Here is a 14,982-nt window from a genome sequence, read left to right on the forward strand (position 1 = left end):
ATCCTGTGTTCTAAGGGCCCTCCCAGCTCTGGTATCCTGTGTTCTAAGGGCCCTCCTAATCCTCAAAAATCCCAGTTCCCTCTGTTCCTGACAACAGTACCTCATTCCCTGCTAGGAAACATTTCTTCTACCCTTAGGACCTGGAATTCCATATTCAATCACACTTATCAACTAGGGTGACCCTTGAATCCTGGTCTCCCAGGATCAAGGTCACCCCTAACCCCGGGAGCTCCTACTCTAATGAAGTCAATCCCAACTGGGAAGACTCCCTGGGAGATGATGGCCCACTCAACCCCCCCCCCCCACCTGAGGTGTAAGAAACTGATCCCGACATCGAGGTCTCTCACACCGAATGTCCTGGCCTGGGTGACTCCAAGGATGTGCCAGGCTTTGCCATCCTTGGTCTGCACCAGGGCTGGAAAAGAGTGTAATCCTCCTGGGCACTGGGCTGTGGCTCTGAAGAGCTAACAGAAAGTTAGATGGAAGGGGGGATCAGACTCCCAGGGCTCTGACTTTGTGACCACCCCTTCCACCCCATGTAACTCTTCCAGTGCAGAGGGTCAGGGATCTGAGCTCAGCCCTACATTCTTCTGCCTGTGTGTCCTTGGGCAAATCCCTGCCACTCTCTGGGCCTGTAAGAGGGGAGAGAACAGGATGCTTTTGCCCTCCACTTTCTCTTCTGCCCCCCTTTCTCCTTGCCAATACCAATTCTATCCCAAAAAGCTGGATGGGTGAATCAAATGATTATAAGATGTTATGTTATGTTATGTTATATTTTATTATATTATATGATATTATATGATATTATATTATATGATAACTTGGGCCATGAAAGACAGTAGACTTAGGGCCCGTAAGTCTATCTCACTTCCAGCTTGCTTGTGTTTTGCAGACAGAAGAGGATTACATCCCGTATCCCAGTGTCCATGAGGTAATCCAAGACAGCTACTCTCCCCTCTTCTCCCTCCCCCCATGATGTCTCCCTCCCCTGGGAGAGCACACCATTCTAGCTAGGAGTCCCTGGCAGCTCTTGGCAAGGAATCAGCAGACACCTGGGCCACACCCCAATCTCTGGGGCTGCAGACCCAGACTTTGTGGTCTTCCCTGTCACCTGTATCTCCCTCTTCCTGTTGGGGGCAGGCAGGCCTGGCTTTTGTTCATTCTACAAGTATTGATTCTGCAGCTACTTTGAGCCAGGCTTTGTAGAGATAAAAATGAAATAGTACCTGCCCTCCAGGGGCTTACACTTTACTGGGAGCGCAGTAACAATAAGTATACAGATGAATACTGTGTGACTGTGGAGGGAGGTGGAAATCAGGAAAGGTCTTATGTAGGAGATGGCTAGAGATTCCAAGAGATACTAGTTCTAGAGCACCGCCTGGATATTCTAAAAGGTGGAGGTGAGGAAGATGTGCATTCTAGGCAGGGGGATAGCCTGTGCTGGAGGTTGGAGATGGAAATTCCCATGTGGGAAACCCCAGGGTTTTTAGGGGGAGGAGCCACTGGTTTAAGGCTCTTGAGACCTTGGAGGGGCTAGATGACCTATGGAAAGCAGACTACAGTTAAACCAATTCCAATCAGGCAGCAAGCACTGTGCCAGCCAAGAACTAGGGATACAGAGAAAAAAAGTTAAGTTGTCCTTGCCCTCAGGAGCTTACATTCTAACAAAGGAGATATAGAAATAATTAAATTCATTTAAGGTACATAAAGGGCAGAGGTAAGGTGGTCTCAGAGGGGAAGGCAGTAGCCTTAAGGGGCATGAGGAATGGGGATAGGAGTGGGGGGAGCTGGGAAAGGCCTCCTGCAGAAAGTGAAGTTTGAGATGTGTCTTGAAGGAAGTTAGAGAAGCTAAGAGGCAGGTCATTCTCGGCATGGGAGGCAAAGGTGTGGAGATGGGAGATGGTGAGACACGTTTGAAGAAATGCAAGGAGGCCAGTGTAACTGGGTCATAGGATACATGGAGGGGAGTAAGGTGTAACAAGTGAGGAAAGGTAGGAAGGGGCTGTGTTTTGAAGATTTTTTAAAATTGCCAAACAGAAGAATTTATATTTGATCTTGGAGGGACTAGGGAGTCATTTATATTTGATCTGGAAGGGACTAGGGAGCCACGGGAACCTAATGAGGAGGGAGGGTAATATGACCAGACCTGCACTTTTGAAAAATCCCTTTGGCTACTGTATGGAGGATGGATTGGAGTAGGGAGAGCCTTGGTGGTAGTGGTGGTAGGAGATCACTTAAAAGGCTAATTTGGGGGCAGCTAGGTAGCACAGTGGATAGAGCACCGGCCCTGGAGTCAGGAAGACCTGAGTTCAAATCCAGCTTCAGATACTTACTAGCTGTGTGACTCTGGGTAAGTCACTTAACCCCAATTGCCTCACCAAAAAAAAAAAATTAAAAAAAAAAGGCTAATTCAATAGAGCTGCTGAGTGGTGGTGAGGTCCTGAACTACAGTCGGGGTGAAGTGGGGGGAAAGCATAGAGATTTTGTGAAGCTTTAAAACACTAAGATTTCGAGGCAGATTGTCTGTGAGGCATGTGGGAGAGGTGAAGAACTTTGGGTGAAATGGAGATTTTGAGCCTGGGTGACCGGGAGGACGGGATGCCCTCTGCACTGGAAGGGGAGGCTTTGGGAAGGATCAGTTTCAGAGCTGAGTTTTGGACATGTTGAGTTTAAGATGTTTGGGGGGCATCCAGTGGGAGATGGACAAAAGGCAATTGGAGATGTGAATCTGGAGGTCAGGGATAAATAGATCTGGGAGTCATCTGCGTGGCGGTGAGAGCTAAACCTACAGGAGTGGATGAGATCACTAAGATAGATAATATAGAGGGAGAAGAGAGAGGGTCCCGGATAGAACTTTGGGGGGCACCCATGGTTAGTGGGTGCACTATGGATAAAGGATTAGCAAAGGTGGGAAAAGGTTCTGAGGGCTGAGGTCTCCTTTAAGAAGAGATCAGGGGTACCCAGAAATCAGCCTCCTTTTTCATCTTACTGGTCCCTCTGGATACCTCTCACTGGCATCTCTGCCCTCTGTAGAGGCACTTCTGGGCTCACAAGACTAGTAAGTATCTGGCTTAGAATTCGAACCCAAGCCTTTCCTGACTCCAAGTCCAGAGCCATATGCACAGTTGGCTGCGGGGAGTGGCGCTGCTTACAGACAGGCCTTTGACGTGATGCTGACTCTGACCCCATCGCCTCTTCCAGGTCCTGGGGCGTGAAGGGCCCTTTCCCCTCATCCTGCTGCCTCAGTTTGGAGGTTATTGGATCGAAGGCACCAATCACGAGCTCAGCAGCATCCCAGAGACGGAACAACTCCAGTCCCCCACGTCCAAAGTGAAGCTGGAGTGTAACCACACGGCCCGGCTCTACCGGAAGTATTTCTTAGGCAAGGTGAGCCAGGTGGCCTTGGGGCCACCCGAGAGCCGGCCTCACTGTCAGGCCGTGTGGCTGCGAGGCAGCAGCAGCTCAACCAGGATGGCTGGCCTGGCTGCTAAGGTTGGGGTGCGACCCTGACCTTGTGGGGTGGTGCCCCCTCGGGCGGCAGGGCAGCGGGTGGGGTGGGAGTCGTTGGATGGCCTTCCAGGCCCATTCAGATTGGGGCTTCTTCAGGAGGGGGTCTTGGTGAGCGGAGAATGAGTCAACAGGGTGATTTGGTGGCCAAGAAAGCAGAGGCTGCCCTGAAGAGGGGCATAGTGCCCTGCCTCAGGCAGGCCACCTAGAACCAGAAGGCACTTCAGAGGCTGTTTAGTTTAGCTCGCTCATTTTACAGATGAGGAAACCGAGGCCCAGGGAAAGGAAGTGACTTGCCCAAGGCCACACGGGTCATGAGTGGCCGATGTTGGAGCCGAGATGCCAGGAGCATCCTATGGAGGGAGAACTGAGGATGTTTAGTTCAAAAGTGATCTGAGCCAGCTGGGGGAGGGAGACACCTCACCTGTCTTCAAGGGTTAGATTCACTTTGCTCAGCCTCAGAGGGTAGAACCAGGGGAAGAGGGTAGAAAGTGCAAGAGAAAGGCTTCAGCTAGAAGTCAGTTCAAGCATTCAAAAGTACCTGCCTCGGGGTAGAGGTGCCTAGGCCCCAGGGGCTAAAGAAGGGGCTTCCGAGAGGTCATCGCTAGGAGATGGAGTCCAAAGAACTGGGTTCGGGTCTCAACTCTGGCCTTCCGAGCTGGGTGGTCTTGAGCAAATTACTTCATCTCACAAGGCCCCAGCTGTAAAAAGGGGATGAGACTTGGTGATCTCTAAAATCCCTTCTGGCTCTGACATTCAGCATTACAGGCTTTCTCCCAGCTCTGACATCCTGTGTTCTAAGGGCCCTCCCAGCCCTGACATCCAGTGTTCTAAGGCCCCTCCCAGCCCTGACATCCAGTGTTCTAATGGCCCTCCCAGCACTGACATCCAGTGTTCTAATGGCCCTCCCAGCACTGACATCCAGTGTTCTAAGGTCCCTCCCAGCACTGACATCCAGTGTTCTAAGGCCCTTCCCAGCTCTGACATCCTGTGTTCTAAGGCCCCTCCCAGCTCTGACATCCAGTGTTCTGAGGCCCCTCCCAGCACTGACATTCTGTGTTCTAAGGCTGCTTCAAACTTGGACAGTTGATGTTTTACCGTTCCACATTCTAAGAGTCTCTTCTAGATGGGCCTTGAGCTTGCCTCCAAAGGAGGCATAGTGTTCAGATGAGTAGGGGAAGAAGGAGGACCTTCCAGGCTTTTGCTAGCCTGGAGGAGACCCTGCCAGGGGAGTGGGATGGGGCGAGATCAGGAGCCATGTCCTTACCCTGGGTGGAGAGATGTGAGAATTATGCAGATATCCCAGTGGCCTCAGCAGGCTCTGCTTGGGATAGAGTGGAGGTGTGGAGGGGGTGGGGGGTGAGGGAGAAGCAGGACAGGATGACCTTGGGCTCGCTGGTGTTGATGCCAAGGCAGCAGGTGAGCCAACATCACGAGATTCTGAGCCCCCCCTCCCGCCACTGCCTCCTTCTGTTGGCTTCCCCCCACCCCCCACCTGGGACGTGACCCACTGAGGATCCAGGGAGGGAAGGGGGCAGCCTCAGCTTAGGCCCTTGAGTGCCTTCTCTGAAAAGGCCTGGCCCTTTGGGCAAAGTGCCCTTCTCCTTAGAACAGTTGGGGCCTCTCAAGCTCCTTGTGAAGGCAGGAGGTGGGGAAGAAGGGAGGCAGGGGATGGTAGGGGGAGGGGGCAGGGGGATAGTGGGGGGAGAGGGCAAGGAGAACCACCCTTATCACTCAGGAGCACAGGATTTGGAATCAGATGGCCTATATTAAAATACTTTTTCTGCTAATGTTATGTCTGTGGCCATAGGCAGCAAGTCATTGAACTTTTCTGTGCCTCAGTTTACTCCTCTGTAAAATGAGTGGACTGGACTAGATGACCCCTAAGGTTCCTTCCAGATCGAAAATCTATCATCCTAGGACACTGCCCTGCCCCATGTCTAGAGAGAGGTTCATGTTTAAACAGGAACTCACTTCCGGGTGATTCCTGGGGTGGGCGTTGGCCAGGGTTGCTGGCTGCACTCGCTGGGCTGGGCTGGGCTGGGCGGGATCAGGGGTGTGTGGAGCCCAGGGCTTCCCCTCCCTTCCCCTGCCTTTGGGCTGGCTTCCTAGGATTGGGGGTGAGCCCCCTTGCGTCCTTCCCATGCATCCATTCCCGCTGTGAATGGCCCTGCCTCTCCTAGGACCCTTCTGCTCGTGCCTCTGAGCATCTCCCTCTTTCTTGGGAGGCCAGACATTGGCTCCAGATGCCTCCCTGTTTGTTTGGGACAGGTTTCATTTCCTCTAAATCATCTACTGGGGCCACACCTCACGGGGCTGGGCTTTGCGGGCCTGCAAGTGACAGGTTCATGGTCAATCTCCAAGACTTGCCTGTGAACCTACTATGTGCCCAGCTCTGTCCCTGCCCATAGGGAAGGACCCAGTCGACTAGTGACGAGACACAGAAAACAATTGGGGGATGATTCATTATTAAGCCTTGTGATGCCTTTCTGTTGGTACTCTGTAGGTACCCCGAATCTATGGGGGCAGAGGGAGAAAGGTCCTGGCTCTGTAGTCAGGCTGGATTTGGCATTGGCAGGCCTAGGCCTCTGGCTCTGCCCTTGAAGTTGCCTTACTCCGCCAAACCTCAGCTCTGTCCCCTGTGAAATGAGGGGACTGAACTAGGTGATCTGTTCTAGCTCTAAATCTACGATTCCAAAGAAGCCACATGCCTCCCTGACCCTCAGATTCAAGCTCTGTGAAATGAGGCAGAGGTTGGACTAAAAGAACCCAAAAGCCCCTCCCAGCTCTAACATTAACAGCTGGTGTGGGAGGCAGCTAGATGGTACAGTGGATAGAGCACCGGCCTGGAGTCAGGAGGGCCTGAGTTCTAATGCGGCCTCAGACACTCACTAGCTGTGTGATTCTGGACAAGTCACTTGACCTTGTTTGCCTCAGTTTCCTCATCTGTAAAATGGGCTGGAGAAGGAAATGGCAAACCACTGCAGTATCTCTGCCAAGAAAACCCCAAATGAGATCATGGAGAGTCAGACATGACTGAAAAATGACTGAACTAAGCAGTCTAATAGAGGAGACGGCATGCAACCAGATACAAACAAGATAGATTCAGGATAAATTGGGCAGTTAACACATGGTCTCTCCTGGAAGGAAGGAAGCTTCTTGAGGACAAGGACTATTTTATGTTGGCCTTTGTTTTACCATGGCCTGACACATAGCTCGGGCCCTCTCTGGGCCTCGTTTTCCTCATTTGTGAAACAGGAGGTTGGACTAGGTAGGCTCTGAGGTTCCTTCCTGAGTCCTAGGATGTTTGACCCCATAGGGAATGAGAGGCTTTGAGAGGTAGTGAGCTTCCCATCACTGGAGGTCTTCCAGGGGCAGCTGGGAGGCTGCTTGTTGGGAGTGCTGTGGTGTGGGTCAGATGACCTCTGGGGTGTTTTCTAGCGCTCAGTCCTAGGAAGAAGTGGAGCAGATGCAGTCCAGGAATTTCTTGATCCAATTCTCCCTCTGTGGCACTGAGTCCCCTTTCCTCCATCTATTTCCCTTGCCCCAGGAACACTTCAACTACTATGCCCTGGACACTGCCCTGGGCCACCTGGTGTTCTCACTCAAGTATGATGTAATCGGGGATCAAGAACACCTCAGGTTGCTGCTCAGGTGAGCTAGGGGCCCAGGAGGATGAGGCCTGGGGTGGGGGGGGAGGTCCTGCTAGGCAAGGGGGTGGGGCTGGGAAGTCATGAAATATCAGACCTAGGCCTGAGAAATCAGGAGCCCCAACTCATTCATTTTACAGAGGGGGACACTGAGGCACCCCAAGGGAAATGTCAAAGTCACACAGAAAGCTTATTGCACTGTGGGATTTGAATGCAGGACTTGGGACTCCCAAGCTGGTGTTCTCTCACCACACCATATTCCAGGCAATCTGTTCTTTCTGTCTCTGGGGCCCCCTTCCCTCCAACTAGGCCATATCTGGCCTCCCAGCTACCTCTTGTTCTCTCACTCTGCCCTGTTCTCTCCCCCCAGGACAAAGTGCAGGACCTACCACGACGTTATCCCCATCTCCTGCCTCACAGAATTCCCCAACGTAGTCCAGATGGCAAAGGTTTGACCAACTCGCTGCCTCCCAACCCTCTGGGGCTACTTCAGACTCTGACCATGGGTGGACTGGGCTGGGGAGGGCATGTCCATCCGTGTTTAACCCCCCTAGAGATGTGCTTGAACATTCCCACTCCCGTCTCCGTGTTCCTGATGTTTCCATGATGGTCTGTGTCCTCAGAGGTTATGAACCCACATGCCCTGCCCCACCTCATGTTCTTACATGCAGTCACACACATTGGCATGCTCTCGCATGCTCCCCTCGTGGCTATACCTTCCCACATATCCACCCGAACCCCCATCTCTGTGTTTGCACCCACTCTGTGCCACTCCTCGTGGCTGCTCTGTTCAGGTCCCGGATTTCACTCATTCCCCCGTACTTGTCTCTAGCCCTGGCGAAGGGTCAGGCTTTGTTCTCGGCATCAGCCAGTCTTAGCCCACCAGTGTCCAAACTTGAATTCTCTCTTGCGTGCTGAGCCAGCTCATGTAACAGGAGGGCCTCCATACCCTGCCCAGTCCCCTCAGTCCCCCTGGCCTCCTCTGCTCAGGGGCCCAGCCCCACAGGCCCTCCCTTATCTTCTCCTTGCAGCTGGTGTGTGAGGACGTGAATGTGGATCGATTCTACCCAGTGCTTTACCCCAAGGTAGGACTGATGTCTTGGGTCCCGTCCTCATTGCTGGGGCGTGGGAACTGAGCTGTCTGGTATGCTGGGAGCAGAAGAGACTCCTCAACTCTGAGTACTGGGAAACATCATGTCCCTGAAACCCCAACCTCCTCTGAGATACTAGTCAACTTCCTAGAATTCCCAAGATTGGAGGAGGGAGATGGTGTTAAGAAGAGACTGAGTGACCTTAGAGCCCTGACACCAGGCTTGTCAGCCTAGAGTCGATTTAGCAGGGAGAGTGGGGTTGGTAGGTCAAAGAAATGTTCTTCTGGACATTTGCCCCTAGCTGCTACCCAGGCTTCCAAGCATCACAGAAAGGTCTCTGTCTAGGAGGACTTCAAAGTTCTATCTGAGGAAAAAAAAGATTCCTCACAGAGGATAACTGGCTCTAATTTTGTGCCTAGGGGTAGGCCCAGAAAGGATGCTTCTCCTATAAACACATACTCTAGAAATGAAATGTCATAGCTGGAGGGATCTTAGAACACAGGATGTCAGAGTTGGGAAGGACCTTAGAACCCAGATTGTCAGAGCTGAAGGAGTCTTGGAACAGAGAATATCAGAGTTGGGACGGACCTTAGAACACAGGATGTCAGAGATGGGAGAGGCATTAGAATAGAGAATGTCAGAGCTAGAAAGAATTCTAGAATAGAATGAGGAACTGGAAAAAATCTTAGAACAGAGAAGGATTCTAGAAAAGAAGGTTGGAGCTGGAAGGGACTTTAAAACATAGAATGGAAAATGAGAGAAAAGGACATATTTCTTTTCTTCACGGGAATGGCAACCTATGTGGGGAGGTATAAGAAACAAGAGAACAATAAGTACTAGGCAAGATACTTGAATGCTAAAAATGCGCAGTACAGACTTCAGGTGCAACTGGAGCTCTGAGAAGAGAGAATGAAAAGAGGTGTGGATGCACAGGGCACTCTTAACCCCAGAGGGCAGAACTGGGAGTTACAATATGGGAAAATGGAGGCAGTTGCTGGGAGGAATATTTTGACTCCATGTAAGGAGAAATTTCTCCCCACTTGGAGTGGTCCTAAAGTCTAGTGGCCAGCCCCTGGGTGTAGAGGTTTCCCCTCTGGAGGTCTTCCTCCAGGGTAGAAGCAGGATGAAGGAATTTCTGCATAGGGGTAGATGGGCCTAGTTCTTCCAGGAGGTCTCCAACTCTGGCATTCTGTGAGTGGCCAGGGAAGGCTCCCTAGAGAAGTGAGCCAAGCTGAGCCCTAAGAATTTGGCCAGGAAGAGGGGGACATGGAGGGTGTTTCAGGGAGGAGAAAGCGGTATGAGCAGAGGGCAAGAGGTGGGAATGACCATGGCCTGTGTGTCAGGTAGGAAGATCTCTCTCGGAGAACACACGCTGACTTTCTGCTTTTCTCAGGCCTCCCGTCTCATCGTCACCTTCGATGAACACGTCATCAGCAATAACTTCAAGTTTGGGGTCATTTACCAGAAACTTGGGCAGGTGGGCCTCCCTGGACTTTGCTGAATCAACCTCCCACCAATACCTGGGAGGACCTACCCTCACTACCCCCCAGGGCAGGTGACCAATCCAGAGACTGCAAGATTCTCCAGCTGCTGGGTCCGTCCCATTGCCTCCCACCTTAGATCATAGACTATGAGAGCCAGAAAGGACCTTAGACATCATCTAGTCCAGCCCGCCCCCACCCCTTTATTTTATAGATGAGGCTAATGACTTGCCCAAGGTCACACAGAGAGTCATTGGGAGAGCTGGGACTAGACCCTAGGCCTCCCCTCTCCCAGCCCATGCTCCTGCTCTGGTAAATGGCTGCCTCCTTATTTCCCTAGGGGTTCCATGGAGCTACCTGTTGGGTTGTGGGGGTGACCCAGAGACCTCCAGGCTTACCCAGCCCAGCCTCTCTGATCTTGGGGGATGCTGGCCTGTGGTGTGTTTTGGGTGGGGGGAGGAAGGCTGAGGGAAGTGGGAGGGAAGAAAGAAGGATGCTGCCTGCGGTTGGCTGGCCCCACAACCCCAGCCCCATGTACCCGCAGACCTCTGAGGAGGAGTTGTTTAGCACCAACGAGGAGAGCCCTGCTTTCGTGGAGTTCCTAGAATTCTTGGGTCAGAAGGTCAAACTACAGGACTTTAAGGGGTGAGTTGTCCTGGCTCTGTCTCTTAACTCACTGTGTGACCTTGGGTGAGTAACTTCCTTCTGTCTCCTCATCTCTAAAATGAACAGATCAGACCAGCTCATCTCTAATATCCTTTCTGGCTCCAACATTCTATGATTCTTGGGGAAAAAAACAATGGGGGAAGGGGGGCTGGGCAATGGATTTGGATAGGGGGAGGAGAGGGAGTAAAAGGGTCATTCTTCAGGAACAGGAGGGGGGTCCTTAGGAAGTGGAGCCCCTCCACTCTGGCCTTGGTGGGGTTCTGAGGGCTGGGAGTCAGCCTAGCTGTAGAGAACAAGTACAGCTAAGCCAGTGGGGTGGTGTCTCTGGATGGCAGGTTCCGGGGTGGCCTGGATGTGACTCATGGGCAGACTGGGACAGAGTCGGTCTACTGCAACTTTCGAAACAAGGAGATCATGTTCCATGTGTCCACCAAACTGCCCTACACAGAGGGGGATGCCCAGCAGGTAAACATGCCTCAGCCTCCTCCAGAGCCTCTATGGGACAGATGTCATATTTCTAGGCATTTTAAAATCAGCACAAATGGGCTAGTTGGCAGAAAAAACTGAAGTGGGCACTATTTCTTTTTTTAAATCACATAGATGGACTGTCATCCTGTTGGTTTTAGAAACTGAAAGTAATATTATATAACTCACGGTATAAGCTTGTCAGCAGACCACTTCATTGCCTTGACTTCTCCATATGTGAATTGAGAGGACTGGATTGTTGGGCTTGGAGTCCCCTTCAGGCCTAAATCTCTATTCAAAGGACGCTCCCAACTCTGACATTTTTTGTTCTCTGCTTCTGGCGTTCTATGTTCTGAAGTTCCGCCCAGTTCTGATGTTCTATGATTTTATGACCTGGTTCCAGGGAATGGAGTTCAGTGGAAAGAGCTTTATACTTAAAAGCAGACGATCTGTGTTCTTGACCTGCCGCTTATTAGCAGTGTGACTGTGGGCGCATCCGTGGTGGAGTGGGCTCAGAGTCAGAAAAACCTGGGTTCAAATCTCACTTCTGACCCTTACAAATTAAGTTTGGTGGAGAGAGCTCTCATACTAGGAGTTCCCGTGATTACATAATCACGGCTCCTTTGTACATTATCATGATGTGTATTTAAGTATTATTATGAGTTTGTTCATAAAGTGATCATATTTGGGATATGTTGAAATATGAAAAGAATGAGGAAAAAAATTTTTAGGGAGGAAGATATTTTTTTCCCCTCTTCCAGTTTCTTGAGAAAATCAAAGTTCTCAGGGAAGAAACTTGTCACCATCTTGAATTTTGGCCCCTGTGCTGCTCATCCCACTCCCATCCTCTAGATCTCTGGCAGCAGAGGCCTGTCTCCCCCCATTTACCTCCCACCCCCAGCTATGGCTGGGCCTCCCTAAATGCTAGCGAAGGATTACCTTCTCCCATACCCCTTATGAGCCTGGAGCTGCAGGAGGCTCCCTCTCTTTGCTCCCCCAAGGCTCCCAACTTAGGGGCCATGGGGGCCCTGTGTTCAGTTACAGAGGAAACGGCACATCGGGAATGACATCGTGGCCGTGGTCTTCCAGGATGAGAACACGCCCTTTGTGCCCGACATGATTGCTTCCAACTTCCTCCACGCCTACGTGGTGGTGCAGGCAGAAGATGCTGGCCCCGATGGGCCCCTTTACAAGGTTAGGGGGCTCCATGAGGGACCAGGGCCTCTGCTTACAGTCCTGGGTTGGGGCAGGGATGAGACCGGGGTCCAAGCCCTGGCTTGGCCACTCCCTTTCTTTGTGACTTTAGGTAAGTCACGGGCCTCGTTTTTCCAATTTATATAATGGAAGGATTCCCTCCTAGCTCTGACATCCTGTGTTCTAAGGCTCCTCATCTTTAACATTTTGTGTTTTAAGAGCCCTCTCGGTTCTAACATCCTGTGTTCTAAGGGCCCTCTCAACTCTGACATTCTGTGTTCTAAGTCCTTCCAGCTCTGACATTCTGTGTTCTAAGGGCCTTCCCAGCTCTGACATCATGTGTCCTAAGGTTCCTTTCAGCTGACATCCTGTGTTCTAAGGTCCCTTCCAGCTGTGACGTTCTGTTTGCTAGGGTCCCTCTCAGCTCTAATGTTCTCTAATGTTTAAGGATTCTCCCAGCTGACATTCTATAGTTTCCTCAAGCTTTTGCCCTATAAGGTTTCCCTAGCTCCCAGGCCAGCCCCTTTCAACCCCTGTTCCCTCCTGCCTCATTAAAGGGAGTAGGGAATACAACCGTTTCACCATCCCTGACAACCCCCCACCCCCTCTAGTTCATAGTTGGGTGGGCTAATCTCATGCCCCTATTCTAAGGGGTCCCTGAGGGAGTGAAAGGGAAATGATGGGGAGGGGGCCTAGAATGAGGGGCTACTCTCGTCTCCAGGTGTCTGTCACTGCCAGGGATGACGTGCCCTTCTTTGGGCCTCCACTTCCGGACCCTGCTGTCTTCAGGAAGGTGAGGAGGACACCCTTTCCCCTCTCACCCTTCCTCCCCTCCCCACCCCTCCCCTCATAGGAGGAGGCCACAGCCTCTGGGTTGCTTTTTATTTTGTGCGTGTTGGGGGTGGGGTAGGGGGGAGGGGGGCAATGTCTCTTTGCCCGTGGACCAGGCCCTGTGACTTTGCTGGGCGATGCTGGTATTCCCATGGGGCAGGTGGAGGAGCCCAAGGTGCTTTTTTAATTCCTGGAGAACCCTGAGCTAATCACTCCCCATGCCAAGGGCTTCGTGAAATGTCAGAGGAGGCTGTTGGATCTGATGGGTCCTGGGATCCCTTCCCACTCTGAATCCTGAGGTTGTATCCAAGAGACCCAGGTGGGAAGGGGCCCCGTGCAGAGGCAGCAGCTGGTTTCACCAGCACAGAAGCATCACCTTCAGCTCCCTGACAGGATCCCGGGGCCGTGCATTCCTTGCTATGGACCTCCTTCCCTCCCCTTCCTTTCCATCTGGTGTACCTGGTTCTCCCTCCTGCCCATGTGGTCGCCTCTTGCCATCATCCCCCACCCCCACCTCCCAGTCTCCATGGCCCTGAAGGAGTTCCATGCTCTGCTCAGCTAACCAATGTCTTTTTTTTCTCTCTTTCCCTCCCATCCTCTGGCCCCATGGGGTCCACAGGGCCCCGAATTCCAGGAATTCTTGCTGACAAAGCTGATAAATGCAGAGTACGCCTGCTACAAGGCAGAAAAGTTTGCCAAACTGGAGGTGAGAGGCCTGTCTCCAGAAATGTCCAGCCTCCAGTCTGGGGTAGGAGAGGAGGATGTGCGGGGGTGCGTCAAGGCATCAGGACTGAGTGTTCTGGAAGGGGAGACTTGGACAGGGCTTGTGTCAGGCCCTGGAGAGGCCTGGTGCAGAAAGGATTTGGGACCAGGCAAGGATAGCTTGACATATGCAGGAAAAACTGAGGCAATATCGCTGGGGTCCTCAGCTGAGGCACTGGGCTCTCTCCGTCTATATCTCTTTTTCCCCCTGACCCATCTCTGAAGTCAAGGCTGGTATTTGGACCAGATCGTAAAGGTTGTCTTGGGAGCCCTCGGCCTCTCCTTTCAGGATCCTCCTCTTCCTCCCTCCATAGGCCACACTCTTCCCCTACAACGAATCACATGACAAATCACTTCAAAACTCTTTCCTGAGCCCTTCTGGTGTGCCCAGCCCTGTGCCAGAGTCCATCCAAGCTAGAGGAAGGGAAGACTTGACAGGCCGTGCCCTCATGGGGTCAGGGGCCAGGGGCCAGCTGGTAAGAGGACTAGCTAGGGAGAGAGAAAGTAGGAGCGCAATATGAACCAAGGTTGGACGGATAATAACGGTGGTTCTCAGCACAAGAGAGCTATTGCAGGTTCTTCAGTAGAGGAGTGACTCAATAATAATAACTCACACTTATATAAAACCATATGAATTACAAAGCCCTTATCTCATCTGGGCCTCATGATAGCCCTGGGAGCCACACATTCTTATTCCTCAAGTTCTAATGAATTCCAGACTCAGCAAGCTAAGGGGACATGCCCAAGACCACACAACAGTTTGTGGCAGAAAACCAAGCCATCTCCTGCTATACTACCCTGTGGAAGGACAGTTAAGACAATAGACATCTCAAAAAAAAAAAAGACAATAGACATCTCAACTCAACAAACATTTATTAAGCACCAACTGTGTGCAAAGCATAAGGAAAGTGCATTTTAGAGGGATTTCCTGGGAGCTGGCTTTGGGATACTTAGCTCCCCTGTGCCTTCCTGCTGCCTCCTGGAAAAGATCTGATAAATTCATGGGCCCCGAGGGGTTGTGAAGGCCTGGTAAAGCTTAGCAAACTCGAATGTCTCCTAGGGGTATTTGCATTTTTCACTGGGTCAAAAGAAAAAAAAAAAAAGAATGATAGATTTGAAGTCCAGATCTGGGTTCAGATCCCCAGCCCACCTCCACTTAAGCGCATCATCTTGGGCAGATTATTTATTTAACCTCTCTGGGCCTGTGTTTCCTCATATGTAAAGTGATCAGGTCAGATTAGTTGCTTCCTGAAGTTCCTTCTGACTGTGGCTGTGGAACCTTAGGCTTCAAGGAGTAGATGAAGGATGAGTAGGGGAGCAAGGGAGGCCATGCTG

At 51.6% G+C, this 14,982-nt stretch overlaps 1 protein-coding gene across 5 annotated transcripts in view; it reads left to right on the forward strand.

The window, feature by feature from the left end:
• RAP1GAP (RAP1 GTPase activating protein) overlaps positions 1 to 14,982 on the forward strand; it is a 36,929-nt gene that overhangs the window by 5,667 nt on the left and 16,280 nt on the right. For 3 of the 5 annotated variants that reach the window (XM_027841481.1, XM_027841482.1, XM_027841485.1), the window contains exons 4-14: positions 893 to 931; positions 3,202 to 3,387; positions 7,058 to 7,161; positions 7,528 to 7,606; positions 8,189 to 8,242; positions 9,642 to 9,725; positions 10,274 to 10,374; positions 10,731 to 10,860; positions 11,899 to 12,054; positions 12,776 to 12,847; positions 13,505 to 13,591. In XM_027841481.1, coding sequence (XP_027697282.1) covers positions 893 to 931; positions 3,202 to 3,387; positions 7,058 to 7,161; positions 7,528 to 7,606; positions 8,189 to 8,242; positions 9,642 to 9,725; positions 10,274 to 10,374; positions 10,731 to 10,860; positions 11,899 to 12,054; positions 12,776 to 12,847; positions 13,505 to 13,591 — 1,092 coding nt within the window. The remainder of the gene's footprint in view (positions 1 to 892; positions 932 to 3,201; positions 3,388 to 7,057; positions 7,162 to 7,527; positions 7,607 to 8,188; positions 8,243 to 9,641; positions 9,726 to 10,273; positions 10,375 to 10,730; positions 10,861 to 11,898; positions 12,055 to 12,775; positions 12,848 to 13,504; positions 13,592 to 14,982) is intronic. The other 2 variants (XM_027841483.1, XM_027841484.1) reach the window with 2 other exon arrangements.

This window comes from Vombatus ursinus, unplaced genomic scaffold (genome assembly GCF_900497805.2).
Source record: "Vombatus ursinus unplaced genomic scaffold, bare-nosed wombat genome assembly UNPS02014859.1, whole genome shotgun sequence".
NCBI classification, from domain to species: Eukaryota; Metazoa; Chordata; class Mammalia; order Diprotodontia; family Vombatidae; genus Vombatus; species Vombatus ursinus.